The sequence below is a fragment of the Podarcis filfolensis genome, assembly GCF_964270895.1.
Source record: "Podarcis filfolensis genome assembly, chromosome: 5".
Taxonomy (NCBI): Eukaryota; Metazoa; Chordata; class Lepidosauria; order Squamata; family Lacertidae; genus Podarcis; species Podarcis filfolensis.
Window position 1 is genome coordinate 89,018,272 of NC_139608.1, and position 15,421 is coordinate 89,033,692.

General features: G+C 46.5%; 1 protein-coding gene across 50 annotated transcripts in view; it reads right to left on the reverse strand.

The window, feature by feature from the left end:
• SORBS1 (sorbin and SH3 domain containing 1) overlaps positions 1-15,421 on the reverse strand; it is a 192,319-nt gene that overhangs the window by 34,847 nt on the left and 142,051 nt on the right. For 47 of the 50 annotated variants that reach the window (XM_083615433.1, XM_083615434.1, XM_083615429.1 and 44 more), the window contains 4 exons: positions 9,129-9,194; positions 8,541-8,636; positions 5,394-5,443; positions 2,102-2,277 (listed from right to left, as the gene is read on the reverse strand). In XM_083615433.1, coding sequence (XP_083471559.1) covers positions 2,102-2,277; positions 5,394-5,443; positions 8,541-8,636; positions 9,129-9,194 — 388 coding nt within the window. The remainder of the gene's footprint in view (positions 1-2,101; positions 2,278-5,393; positions 5,444-8,540; positions 8,637-9,128; positions 9,195-15,421) is intronic. The other 3 variants (XM_083615432.1, XM_083615403.1, XM_083615399.1) reach the window with 1 other exon arrangement.

The following is a 15,421-nucleotide window of genomic DNA, read 5'->3' on the forward strand; positions in this document are numbered from 1 at the left end:
ATCTAACTGGCTGTGCCCAGCATGCAAAACGCCTGTGCATAAATCAAGTTGTTGGTTTAAACTGTTATTAGATGAAACAGCACACAAGCTTTCTGCTTAAGAGCAAAATCTTCTTTGAAGGAAAAATAAAGAAATACTCAGCACCCGAAGGCAGCAACACTGCTAATAATTTCAGTCAATACAATGTGACGCTATTTAACACCCCTGTAAATCTATGGAGACACAAGGTAGATTCTTTTGAGATTTTAAAGGCTAAAAATTAACAGCTCTGAACATCCCACGCATCACACTTGGAAGTGACAATGGAAAAGAACAGATTGTCATTTGTGGGCGAGCGCTTTGATGGCACAGATGAGATTTGAGAGTCTCCAAGTCTTCAAGAGAGCGCTGTACTGTTTTGTACTGTATTATATACAATTGGAAGATTTAATAGCCACAAGCTTGTCAAATATAAAAGGTATATTTATTTGAAGATTTATATCCTGTGCTTCAAATGGTGTCTGTGCACATTACAAAAGCCAGGAACTCCTAGTAAAGACACTATTATACGTTTACAGTTAAAAAGGCTTTGCTATTAGATGGCAATCTCCAAGATAAAATGCCTAAAAGTGACTGCAAAGTTGCCCTCTGAAACTCTGAGAATTTGCCCCTTTTCTGCCTGAGGAAAATATACCTGAAAAGCTTCAGACTATTACAGTAAGAAAGATTGGTTCCACAAAAGACACCTCATTAATTATTTTGTATTTCTTATAGATGTGGGGCCAATGTGAGCGTTCTCTGTACCTCTATAGGCAAAAGACTCCATTGAGTAACTTGTGAGTTCCTGGGAATTTCAGGTTTTTTTTGGTTTTTTTTACAACAAATGTGTGGCAAGGTTGCAGAGATAGCATTCGGAAAAGGAACTGCAAAAATGTAAAAGAAAAGCAACCCAAAAGCAAGCTGTCAACATAGAATTAATTGCTTTCAACACCAGTGATTCCTAAGTTTGCATTTCACAGATTGTCAAGGGATGATTCAAGTTCTTTGAAATCAGCAGGGCTTAATGCACAACTTTGACTTGCATTAATTCGCCACAACTATTGCATTAGCCACAGTGTTTGCAGCTCATAATGCGTTTTGCTCTTCTATTACGCTCTTTCGCAACTGCTAGTGTTGTTAATTCTCTATCAAGTCATCCCAGCCTAGAAAAGCCACACAGGGCACCGCAGTGGAAGAATAAGTAAGGTCAACAGGCAAGGCAATCCCAAATAAATGTCTAGTTTAGGAAGCTAAACCGGCAAGAGGATGGGTGGAATAGAAGGCTCTACCATGCGTGGGGGAAACTGGCCCAAATGATGTGGGTCCGTGAGGATGCTCTGAAGACAGAAGGGAGTGAGGGGAAGAGAATATCATGGCCAGGGAAGGTCAAACCATGAGCAAGATTCAGAGGGAGCGTAACCGGACTGTGCTTGGAAGTGAGCAGGGCCAAACATGGCAACTTAAAAAGGATAGATGAGTGATAAGCAAACTCTTTCTAGAGATGAATCAGTAACCCACCCCCTTTAATCCTCCACCAAATTGTGTGCAGGAAAATTTGCTCCCATGAAACCTGGGGTCAAAATACCCCAGAAAGAAGAGCAGATACCAGCAGATTAACAAATCTTTTCCTGGGTACTTGGGTTTATAAAACTCCCGGATCTGAAGCCAATCTGATCCCAATGTAGGTTGACTGTGGCCTGGTCTACATGTGCGGCAGAGTAAGAGAAGAGAATTGTGTGATGGCAAAATGGGTTTTACCAACCTAGATGGCATGTGGCTGATTTACATGCTCCTTTTTATAAAACTCCCTGCAAGTAGAAATCTAACATGCAGGGAACAGGCTAAATTTTTAAATGTTTTTTTTTTAAGTGGGGAGGCATTGAAAATGACACACACACCCCGACTGAAGTATGAAATTGTACAGTCAGATATCACCACCCCAGAAACTATTCCTCACATCTCAAATCCTGACACAAGCACACCATTTCCTGGCACAGATATATTAACACAATCTGTTTTCAAAGTTCTACTGACAACAGCCAATACATGAAGATGCATGGAAATTGTTGCTCTAGCGACATACCTTTAGTGGAAGCCGAGCTGGAGGGACGTTTGAGACCGCTTAGCCCTTGCAGCGGGATATCGCCACCTTCTAAAACACTTTTGTATATTTGCCTTTCGTTTTCCGGCCCGGTGACATCTCCAAGAGCTGCTTCAAATTCTCTCTTTGCAGAATGGTAGCTGGGGGAATACGGCGAGCTAAAAGTATGCAGGAGGAGGGAGACTTAATTTCCTTAGCAATTAAAAAAAAAAAAAGTTGCACAATTGTAGACGGGCCATGCTGGCAGGTGTTCCGGCAGCTCAACACACCGCTGCGAAATTGCTAAGAGCAAAAACACCTTGCATTTCTGGATCACATGCCTTTCCAGGGGTTGCAGAGATTTTTGTATGCAAAACACACGTCGGCTCCCTGTATTTTACGTGGCAGGAATGTAAGAATCAAAAGGAAGGTAAGATGCAGGGCCGTCTTAAGCATATCTGACCTAGCCACTGTGATCCACGCGATGGTCACCTCCAGACTGGATTATTGTAACCCGCTCTACGTGGGGCTGCCCTTGAGACTGACCCAGAAACTCCAGCGGGTGCAGAATGCCGCGGTGAGACTCTTTACGGGGTCCTCGCTGCAAGATCACATTCACCCGGTGCTATACCAGCTGCACAGGCTCCCGGTGGAGTACAGGATCAGGTTTAAGGTGCTGGTTTTAACCTTTAAAGCCCTATACGGCCTAGGACCCTCGTACCTACAGGACCGCCTCTCCTGGTATGTCCCACGGAGGACCTTAAGGTCTTCAAATAAAAACATCTTGGAGATCCCGGGCCACAGGGAGGTTAGGCTGGCCTCAACTAGAGCCAGGGCTTTTTTCGGCTGTGGCTCCAATCTGGTGGAACGCTCTGTCGCAAGAGACCAGGGCCCTGTGGGACTTGACATCTTTCCGCAGGGCCTGCAAGACAGAGCTGTTCCACGAGGCCTTTGGTCAGGGTACAGCCTGACTCCCTCTTTGGCAATCTTCACAGAACTTTAGCCTAATGGTTGCCATCAATTTGAGTTGAATTAATTTTAATGAAATGATTTTAGAATGTTGTATTATTTTATTGTTGTTAGCCGCCCTGAGCCCGGCTTCGGCTGGGGAGGGGGGGATAAAAATAAAATTTATTATTATTATTATTATTATCTGGCTCCGTGGTGCAAAGATCCCTCCGCCCCCCCCCCCCATTTCCCAGAGTTGTTGACCTTTTCCCAATCCTCTGCAGGGATCGTTCTCCTCCCGCGGAGGCTTGGGAGGCAAGCTCCACACCCGCCTGCCGTATGGTTGATGGGGTGCAGCTGGCAGGCATGCAAGGAAAGGGGAGGCCGCTGGCAAAGCCTCCCAGCTCCCCCACTTGCTGGGGCGCCCCTGAGAGGCTGGCGCCCTGGCGCGACGCACCACTAAGCCCTATGGGAAAGACGGCTCTGGTAGGATGGGAAGAGAAAGGCAGAGCAGCTGTTCCTTCTCTATGTGGTGCTGAAATGCATAGCCAGGAGTAATTCTCTAGCTTCCATCAAAGAAACAACCCGAGCTTATCATGAAGAAAACCAGCAGCACCCTCTGGTTGGAAAGCCACCAAGGCCCAGGGCATTTAAATCCAACAGGGGTGGGGAAGACTGCCAGTGGTGCAAGCTGGCCTATGAGGGCATTCTGGTTATCTCCCGCTTGGACTACTGCAATGCGCTCTACGTGGGGCTACCTTTGAAGGTGACCCGGAAACTACAACTAATCCAGAATGCGGCAGCTAGACTGGTGACTGGGAGTGGCCGCCGGGACCACATAACACCTGTCCTGAAAGACCTACATTGGCTCCCAGTACGTTTCCGAGCACAATTCAAAGTGTTGGTACTGACCTTTAAAGCCCTGAACAGCCTCGGCCCAGTACACCTGAAGGAGCGTCTCCACCCCCATCGTTCTGCCCGGACGCTGAGGTCCAGCACCGAGGGCCTTCTGGCGGTTCCCTCATTGCGAGAAGCAAAGCTACAGGGAACCAGGCAGAGGGCCTTCTCAGTAGTGGCGCCCGCCCTGTGGAACGCCCTCCCACATATATGAGATATACTTTAATCATTCTTTTGAACTCTTTAAAAAATACACCCCACAATTCCTTAATTTTCTTACAGGTGCACCACATATGTAACATTGAGCCTTCCGCCTCTCCACATCTCCAACATTTACTTCATGTGTTCGTATACATTTTAGATACTTTTAGTGGTGTCAAATACCAGCAGAACTGCATCTTCATAAAATTTTATTTCAAGGTGTAACATGCAGTAAATTTCACCGCTGCTGGACTAGATGATCCTCAGGGTCCCTACCAGCTCTACAGTTCTATGATTCTACAAGTACTGTTTTGCCAGTGTATTCCTAGAGAGGCATGGGCTGGCAAAGCACGCTCCTCACACACCCTGTGGGCTATCTTTGGCAGGTGGGCGGGGCTATGCACCCGCCTGTCACCTGACGTCTTCTGATGACTGACGGGTGGGTTGCCCCGCCCACCTGCTCAAGTTTGTGCACAGGGTGAGGAAATATAAAAGATCTGTCGCACTAGGTCAAAAAAATTATCAACCCTTGCACTACGTTACCTGTGACAGCACCGCATACGGCATATTCATTTCAACTCCGATTCATTTGATTCAGAATGGCAGAAAGAAAGCCTGAAGGAGCTAAGCACATTCTGACTGAATTTCTCCAGAGGAAGATTTTAAGAGAGAACCTTCTTAGGTCCCTCCAATAACCTTTCGCCTGTGCTAATTTCAGGGCACACTTAGAACTAGAAATGTCATCCATATACCCTTTGAATCCAGCTTAAAGGTAAAGGTAAAGGGACCCCTGACCATTAGGTCCAGTCGTGACCGACTCTGGGGTTGTGGCGCTCATCTCGCTTTATTGGCTGAGGGAGCCGGTGTACAGATTCTGGGTCATGTGGCCAGCATGACTAAGCCGCTTCTGGTGAACCAGAGCAGTGCACGGAAACGCTGTCTACCTTCCCGCCGGAGTGGTACCTATTTATCTACTTGTACTAGTGTGCTTTCGAACTGCTAGGTTGGCAGGAGCAGGGACCGAGCAACAGGAGCTCACCCCGTCGCGGGGATTCGAACCACCGACCTTCTGATCGGCAAGTCCTAGGCTCTGTGGTTTAACCCACAGCGCCACCTGCGCTTAGACACACATAAAATGATTCCTGCGATGTTGTACATGGGCACAGCTCTTAAAGGACCTGCAGCTACAGCTCCCAACGCGATAAATGCTTCAAAACATCAACATCAGAGCGCAGCATTCAAAACTTACTGAGGCAAATGATCCGAGGAAGTTTCTGGAGGAGAGGAGCCCGTCGTACTCTGCAAGAATCCAGACAAATAAGTCAGTGATATGCACAAGCTTTCGTGCAAAGCAAAAGGAGACAGAGAGAGGGGGAGGGACTCCACTGAGCAATTTTCCACCCTAAATTCAAATCCTGGACTTTATACACTGATTCCGATTGGCGTGCATTTGATTGGAGGTTCCTTCACGGAAGTAAAAGATTTTAACTCGGGCCACGCCTTTGCACCGTGATTATTTGGCTGTCAATGCCTTATTTTAAAGAAAGCCTTAAGCAAATTAAGGGAAATAAACTGCTGAGTGGGAGGCACATATTTATAATTACGGCTTCTGCGACTTCCTTCTGCCCAAGCCAATCACTTTCCAAAAGAAGATTATATTTCTCTAGCGTAGAAGGTAAAATGCATGTGCACCAGATCATAAAAAGCTTCTTTATTTTTTGTTTGTTTGTTTAAAGAAACAGATTGAAGCCGGTTTTCTTTTCAATAGAGCGAACAATAAAAAGGTTGGGAGTGGATAGTGGATATCACACTTTGCAACCGCTAAGTGCCAAACCAGACATGATGTTCAATGCTTTCTTCCCACTGCAACACTGGATGGGATTTCCCCCAGGATTATTGTGAGGAAAAGGGGCAATTTCCCCCTTCCTTAACCACCCTAGCCCTGATCCTGCGTGGGACACCCCCCCCCCCCGAAATTATTTGCTTTTCTTAGAAACAAAGCTATATATATGCACTTTAAATGCAATTCGCCGAAGAATTGATGCTTTTGAATTATGGTGCTGGAGGAGACTCTTGAGAGTCCCATGGACTGCAAGAAGATCAAACCTCTCCATTCTGAAGGAAATCAGCCCTGAGTGCTCACTGGAAGGACAGATCGTGAAGCTGAGGCTCCAATACTTTGGCCACCTCATGAGAAGAGAAGACTCCCTGGAAAAGACCCTGATGTCGGGAAAGATGGAGGGCACAAGGAGAAGGGGACGACAGAGGACGAGATGGTTGGACAGTGTTCTCGAAGCTACCAGCATGAGTTTGACCAAACTGCGGGAGGCAGTGGAAGACAGGAGTGCCTGACATGCTCTGGTCCAGGGGGGTCACGAAGAGTCGGACACGACTAAACGACTAAACAACAACAGCAACAACTGGCTTGGCTCTAAGGCAGACAGGCTCTATTTAGAATTACTATACCTCCCTCCGACCCGTTTTGTACAAAAAGAGGTGGGAAACATAAGCAAAGAAAATGGGCCATTGAAACTTTGGTTTCTGTACACTACAATGAGATTGCTTCGGGGTGTTGTTTTAATTAAGGATAAGAAGGATAATCAAACGCATTTGAAAATTAAGTTACATGGGAGATAAAGCCAGACCCTCCCATATTCCTCTGATGGAAATAAGGGTGTCCTATTCAATAATAATAATAATAATAATAATAATAATAATAATAATATTTCTTATTTATACCCAGCCACCCTGGGCGGCTTCCAACAAAATATTAAAATACAGTGGCGTAGCGTGGGGGGTGCAGGGGGGGCGGGCCGCACCGGGCGCAACATCTGGGGTTAGGGCAAATCCATGGGTTAGGGGGCGCAAATCCACGGGTTAGGGGGCGCAAATCCACGGGTTAGGGGGCGCAAATCCACGGGTTAGGGGGCGCAAATTACTTGCCTTGCCCCGGGTGCTGACAACCCACGCTACGCCACTGTTAAAATACAGTAATCCATCAGACATTAAAAGCTTCCCTAAACAGGGCTGCCTCTTGTTGTTACCCCACCCCAGACACTCTGGGTGGCTTCCAACAGATATAAAAACATAATAAAATATTAAGCACCCCCCTTTTTTTAACCTTCCCTAGACAGGGCTGTCTTCAGATGTCTTCTAAAGGTTGTATAGTATCTTATCTCCTTGGCTCAGGGGGTCACATAACTCCATACCCTCCCTAACATTTCTCCGATGAGAAACAGGGATGTCCTAAGGCAAAGCGGGACATTCCGGGATCAAATCAGAAACCAGGATGGCTTAGGTAAATTCAGAAATGTCCCAGGAAAATAGAGTCTGTAAAGTGCTCTGACCGCTTTTGAGATACCTTTTCCCCCCAACACAGTAAGCCCACAAAAATTACACACACAAAAATTAAAAGGGGTAAAAATAACCTTGGCAGGCCCACACATCGTTGAAGCAAGTGGGTTTTGACTGTATGCAATTTTGGCTTTGGGCGAGATCCCCAGAACGTACTGTATTTTTCGCTCTATAGGACGCACCTTGTTTTAGAGGGGGAGAACAGGGGGAAAAACATTCTCCCCCCTCTCTGCTCAGCGGCCCTTCAGTGAAGCGGCAGGAGAAACGGAGCCCCTTCCACTTCTCCTCCCGCTTCGCTGAAGGGGCGCTGTACAGAGAGGGAAAACTGTGCAGCGCTTCTCCAGCGAAGCGAAGCCTGGAGAGCAAGAGGGATCGGTGTGCACCGACCCCTCTCACTCTCCAGGTTTCAGGAGGCTATCCGCAAGCCTTCGGAGTGCAGCGGGAACTCCTGCTGCGCTCTGAAGGCTTGCGGATAGCTGCCTGAAGCCTCCAGAGTGCAGCGGGAGTTCGCGCTGCACTCCGGGGGCTTCAGGCGGCTTCAGTGAAAGCAACGCGAAGCCTCTGGTGCGTGGGGTGAGCTCTCCCTCTGCGCTTCCGAGGCTTCGCGTTGCTATCGCTAAAGCCAAGGAGCCTGCATTTGCTCCATAAGACACACACACATTTCCCCTTAATTTTTGAAGGGGGAAAAGTGTGTCTTATAGAGCAAAAAATATGGTAAGTTGCAGGTTTACTGTACACCATATTTTATTGATCACAGTCGTAATGCTAAACTGTGTGTGGCTGACTGGAAATGGAAATGGAAACAGAAAGATTTCGATCACCTCACGTCTGCACCATAGAGGAGGGGAGTATACACAAGCTCAAAGCTTGCCCAAACTCCTTCCTGTAACTGTAAACCATGGTTTAGTGTTACATCTGAATGCAGCCTCTGTGTAATACCATTTGCAGCAACATTGTTTGCTAATTATCCAGCCGCAACCCGATTAGAGCAGAGAGTTTAGGAACAGGGATTAGCAAGCAGCGTGGAATGAAGAAGAAATACCTTCATCTGCTTCTTATCTTTATACATTTTCTCCATTTTTTCTATATCTGCCTCTAACTCAGTCTGATAGAGGTAGATGTCTTTTTCTGGGTCAGTCTGGTTAAAGAAGGAAGAAGAAGGAAGAAACAACACATAAGGGGAGGCAAAACAAAAGCTAATTCTGAAAAAAACAGAGCCTTTTGTTTTAAAGTGACAAAGATAGACAAGACGAAAGTCGAATATTTTTCCATACTCAAATGCACAACTGGCTTAGATTCCCTTCTGAATTTGCCATGATCTAGTAGTGTTTCTTGTAAATATTTCTTTTTAAACCACTGTAAAAAATTCATTCGTACCGCACAAAACACTTGTTAGTACAATTATCGCTACAGATCACAAGAGCAAGGAGGCTGCTGTGATCCAATGAGGGTTAAAAGGAACGCTTTAAGGCTTCTTTTCAGCCTGAAACAAGGCATAAGGAATCCAAAATCAATTAAATCCAAACCACCACTTGCACTCACGTAAAATCCAAACATTGCTAGAGACTGAAAGCTGAAGCCACACAAACACACAGAAACCATACTATAGTACAACGTATGTTTGAATTACCTTTCTATCCTCTCTAGTAAGGATAGAGCAATCTCCCGGAGTATAATCCCAAATCTTTTTTGGAGGCTGATGGAAAGCAGAGGAGGAAATGAGGAAATGAAGGTAAGGAAAGACTTCACAAAGAACATGGAAACTGGATTAGAACAGAGGGAGTACATTGGGGGGAAATTGCATCAACACTGGAAATAAAATTGAAGAGGGGAAGGAAAGAAACAGGGGTTCAACCTGTTAAACCACAAACACAGGAGATTATGGGAGGGGGACAGAGGACGCATGCATTGTGTTGCAGGGCTCGCTTTAGAAATTTGCTCGAAAGCACTTCCAATACAGTTTGCTAAAGAAACCAAACCAGAATAAAAAATAAATATTGCACATTCTTTCCCCCCTGAAAAAAGAAGGGGTATAACCAAGATTTTCAAACAAACAGAGCAAATTGTGGGGTTGCCTTTTCTTTTTCTTTTAAATATAGATCCCCAGCCCCTTTCCCAGACTTCAAATACATACCATGTTAACAAATGGCTGACATCCCAGAGGTGGCAGTGTGGGGCAATGAAAATGTAGAGTTATTCATGTCACTTTTGTGCTACTTGTTGATCTTTCGCAAGGAACAGAAGGTGAAATTAAGAATTTAGTCAAAGAAGTGAATTAAGGACCCAGGTTTGGAAACCAGGTCCCGGGTCCCAACCGATCTGGGTTTGGGAGGTGCTACACAGAGCCCAAGGAACAGAAACTTGTACTGATAGGAATCAAAATCAGCGGCTTCTGCTTCTGGTGTAGCAGAATGAAAAATATGCTGGTGAGAAGCAAGGCTGCCTTGTCTTATGAAACTAGGAATGGAGATTCACTTCTATAACCTTTCGTTCAGTTTATCAGCCATCCAGCAACAAGAGTTTGCTGAGTGGCAGACAAAAGAAAAACAAACCCAACGTACACTGAAGAAACTAGGCTTGGGGGAGAAATTTAGGAAGTCTACACTATAGAGTCGATTGCCCTTTTTCTGAAGGCACCCACTTGTTTCTGCATTTCAGAATGCGGCCCACTCCAGAATCTGAACCCCGACGATGAATCTGAAAGGATGATCTGATGTCTGCCTTTTACCATTTTTCATTTTACTTTTAAAACTCCCCGCACCCACCCGCAGCTCGAAGCTGTGAAAATCGGCAGCTCTGCCACTCAGGTGGAAATCTCACAGGTGTACGCCATGATGTGCTGTTTCTCCCTGGCACTTAGTACAGAAAAAAACCCAAAACAATATGGTTGCTCCCATACAGCAAAGGGGCAGCCATATACCGTATTTTTCACTCTATAAGATGCACTTTCCCCCTCCAAAAAAGTAAGGGGAAATGTGTATGCGTCTTATGGAGCAAATGCAGGGTGTGCAGCTTTCGCTGAAGCCAGGAAAGCAAGAGGGATCGGTGCTCTCCTGGCTTCAGGGATAGCTGCCCGAAGCCTCCTGAGCACAGCGGGAGCGCTCCAACTGTGCTCCGGAGGCTTTGCGTCGCTTTTGCTGAAGCCAGGAGAGCAAGAGGGATCGATCCCTCTTGCTCTCCTGGCTTTGCTTCACTGGAGAGCTGCTGCACAGCTTTCCCTCTCTGCACAGCACCCCTTCAGCGAAGCGGGAGGAGAAATGGATGGGGCTCCGTTTATCCTGCCGCTTTGACGAAGGGACGCTGCGCAGAGAGGGAAAGCTGCGCAGCGCCCCTTCAGCGAAGTGGCAGGAGAAACGCAACCCCTTTCATTTCTCCTCCCACTTTGCTGGAGAGGCGCTGTGCAGAGAGGGAGAGAACATTTTCTTTATTGTTCTCCTCCTCTAAAACGAGGTGCGTCTTATGGTCGGGTGCGTCTTATAGAGCGAAAAATACGGCACCTTTTCTGTATTAAATGCTAATGAGGAATGGTACACCATACCGTACCATCCCTCCCAAGGAGATTTCCAACTTTATATGGTGGTTTCTAACATACCAGAAGTATGGGTGGCGTGACCAGAACAGCAGTACCCATCTAAATCAATTAAAAACCAGGATTCACAGCAACAAGTTTGAGCTGTTCTGCCTTGAGCCCATGTGCTAACCTTTCATAGAGGAAATAGAAGCTTCCAGCAAAACCAAGACCAGAGTTGTGGAGATAACCACAGAAATGTTGGTCAACAGGCCAGTTGAAGCCCGTGAGTCAAAACATTGGGGGAAGTAGGTACCACTGGGACCAACACACCTGGGAGGGCAGGGATGAAAGAAGGGTCATGGGGATCCATCATAGGCCCAGGTGGCAAGGCCAGAGTTGTCTGCACCAAAGCCCTTCCAGTTGGAGCGGAAATTGAGCAGGAGAAACTGATAAAACATGGGCAGTAAGAGCGGAAATTGAGCAGGAGAAACTGATAAAACATGGGCAGTAAGAGCCCATCCTGGACACCATGATTAGCACTTCATAGGCTATTTGAACCACCAGTGGCTCAGGCACTAATGTTGAGCACACAGAGTATATCTGTAGAGATTGTAGTTGAAGGAAATGTGAGGTGCAGAAAGGGAGATCAAATCAGAACGGGGCAGTTCCTCAAACGATGAAGGGAATAATAGTCCTAATGTGATGGCCTATGTTCATAGGCACAAGAAGGCCATAAACCAGGCTTCCTCAACCTCGGCCCTCCAGATGTTTGTGGCCTACAACTCCCATGATCCCTAGCTAGCAGGACCAGTGGTGAGGGATGATGGGAATTGTAGTCTCAAAACATCTGGAGGGCTGAGGTTGAGGAAGCCTGCCATAAACCCTCCCAGTAAGAGTCCTCAGGTCCTCTTGGAAGGCCTATGGTCTTGAGATATGGTGGTGCAAGGAGAGGAGAGATGAGGTTGGCTGTCCCACCAGGGGCAATTGTCCCATTGGACTTAGCTTCAGTCCAATATGGGACTAAAACACACACCAATGCACCATGGGCAACGGTTGTCCAGATTTGACTGTGGCCTTGAAAAAAGCCATGTTGTCCCCAAGCTCACTGTCGGAGACCAATGAAAAATGGCATGAGTCACCTTTAAAAGGGGTCCTCAGGGTGTTCCAATTCTCTCCCTATCCCAGGCATGGCCAAACTTGGCCCTCCATATGTTTTTGGCCTACAACTCCCATCATCCCTAGCTAACAGGACCAGTGGTCGGGGATGATGGGAATTGTAGTCCCAAAACATTTGGCGGGCCAAGTTTGGCCATGCCTGCCCTATCCAAACTGCTTCTTCAATATGCTCAAATGAAACACGTGCCAAAATAAAGCTTTCAGTCAGAAATTACGTTTCCTAATGGCTTTCAGTTCCAGCTTATTTGGGGGAGCATAGTATTCAGTACTGGGGAGTCGTGGGTTATTCACGGGTACAAGCCCCCCTAGTTGCTTATTCACAGATATAGTGGCAGCAATGGTCATCATGTTTGAGAGAAGCATCTCATAGAGAACAGTCTCCTTGTAACGGGATATCATTTGGGGTAATTCGCAGATTTCCTTATTCCTAAGCATTTAACCTGAGGGCATCACATGTTAAAAAAACAAGCCATCACTATGGCTGGAGTTATTGCTGGGGAAATGTAAAGAAGCACAGTTTATATATATTTAGGCTGTTCATGCCTGTCTGTGCTGAGTGGGGAACAAGGAAACAGCTCCAAACTCATCTTGGCAAATGTTTCACAGACAAAGGGTTTTGTTTTGTTTTTCACAATTTCACAGCAAGACACTTCTTTCTCTGCCCTTTCAGCTAAAACCTCACCTCCCTCCTGCCCATACTGGCAGATTTTACACTGAAAAAAGGACCCTGTTATAAATTCAATGTAGGCCTATTAAAATGGCTGCCTCTAATGGAATAATCTGCCCTTCTGATCCCTAGCAAGGTATCCAGATTTCCCACTTAAGAGGATTCCCATGCCTTTAATAGGGATCTTAAAGTGAGAATTTCAACAGTGGAGCTTTACTTAGCACTGCGGGGGTAAGCAAAGGAGAACTGGCAGAACTTCACTTTGCTGATAGCATTTTGCACTTTTGTAAAAGTGAAAAAAGAATAAAACCGAATGAATGTTTAGATGGAATCTGATCGCTAGCTGGGAATGCACTCGGAACACTGCAGAGTGCATTTTCACAGTCCTAAAAGCCACAAATTTCATGGCTCTTACAACCAGGGATGTAAGGAGCCCAGATTTCCATTCCACCCTGTATTCATTGCTGCTTCTGTTTGCTCCAGTTCATCAACCGCCAAAAACAATGCTATTTGTAATCGCTGTCCACTGTGGCAAAATTACGCAGCTTAATTGATTACATAAATTATGTTGTCATCGCATTGTTCCACTCCATTCAATTTAAATGCAGAGGAAACAATGCAATCGAGGGGGAAACAGAACCCATTATCTATCATTTGTAAATTGTCAGAAACAACAGTGCATACCAATTGTATTGTGTGGATTGTTTTCCGTTCCAGACATGGAATTAATAAGAAAACGTTGGCAATTTCTGCTCCTGTTTCACCCCAATTTATACCGTATTTTTCGCTCTATAGGACCACTTTTTCCCCTCCAAAAATGAAGCGGAAATGTGTGTGCGTCCTATGGAGCGAATGCAGGCTCCTTGGCTTCAGCGATAGCAACGCGAAGCCTCCGGAGCGCAGAGGGAGCGCTCCCTCCGCGCTCCTTGGCTTCGCATTGCTTTCGCTGAAGCCTGGAGAGCGAGAGGGGTCGGTCCGCACTGACCCCTCTCACTCTCCAGGCTTCCAAGGTAGCCGCCTGAAGCCTCCAGAGTGCAGTGCGAGTTCCCACTGCGTTCCGGAGGGTTCAGGTTCCTTTCACTGAAGCCAGGAGAGTCTTGCTCTCCCGGCTTCAGCAAAAGGAACCCGAAGACTGCGGAGCGCAGCGTGAACTTGCACTGCGCTCCGAAGGCTTCAGGGATGGCCGCCTTCGGAGCGCAGCGCGAGTTCCCGCTGCGCTCCGCAGGCTTCGGGTTCAGCAAAAGGAAGCCTGGAGAGCAAGAGGGGTCAGTGCGCAGCGACCCCTCTCACTCTCCAGGCTTCCAAGGTAGCCGCCTGAAGCCTCCAGAGCGCAGTGGGAACTCCCGCTGCGCTCCGGAGGCTTCGTGTGAACGTACCTTGAACACACAGAATGCACCTTGTTTTAGAGGGGTAGAACAAGAAAATAAAATTCTCCCTCTCTCTGCGCAGCACCCCTTCAGCGAAGCGGCAGGAGAAATGGAAGAGGCTCCGTTTCTCCTGCCGCTTCGCTGAAAGGGTGCTGCGCAGAGAGGGGGAGATTTTTTTTCCTTGTTCTCCCCCTCTAAAACAAGCTGCGTCCTATGGTCGGGTGCGTCCTATAGAGCGAAAAATACGGTAATTTGCTCGAGGGGGTGGTGGTTTTGATCACTTGGCTTTCTTGAATCCCCATAACGTGCAAAAGAAAACCTAGATCTGTTCCACTTCTTACGAAACTGGAGGAATAGGCTCAGGTGGGAATAGTTTGCAATGCTTAACACCCTTCATGGTCAAAGGTGTGGGCTCTTGCTCTGGCAGAGACGTTAACCCAGGGACAATTTTTCTGATCAATCGGACCCATTTATACAACGTGCAAGAGGAAAAACTCAGGAGGATTTTCTGGGCTGACTTGATGCCAAAGAACCCTCAGTCCTAAGCTTCTGGTGTGAGTTTAGGCCTTGGCTGACACTAATGGGAGGGAGCCGCCTTCCTAATTTATCATGTTGATATGCAAAACATGTGCCCCAAATTTAGTTGTTATGATAGGGTTTTTTTAAAATTAATTCTGCATTTCATGACTGTTTGGAAGGTGTGAAAATCTTAATAAAAATTATTTCAAGAGCAAAAATTGGGTGGATTGCGATTGGTTTCAGAAGTCATCCCATGAAACCTGTACCCAACCAGAAATGTTCTAAAGTTACGTAAGAACGGATTAACTTTCAATTTCTGTTGGATTCTGCATGCAGGACTATCTGTGTGAATTGGGTGAATAATCCGTCCCAGCAGAATTATTCCACCTGGTTGCCTCTCAAAAATATGAACACGGACATGAAATCACCACAATAATTTAATACTGGTAAAGCACCTACAATATGCTAGGCAGTGTGCATAAATGCAACACGACAATGGAACCAAATTCTCAGTTTGGTTGTTTGTGTTGCAGCATTCTGATATGACACTCCTGCATCTGAAACCCACTTTGAATAATGTGGGAAAAATTAACACAACGGGTCTGTCCATCAGGACATTTCTGGGATTTTTGCAGCGACTGCAGCTTCCTCGGAGCACCGTGGCTGGGAGAAAAGCAGCGGTA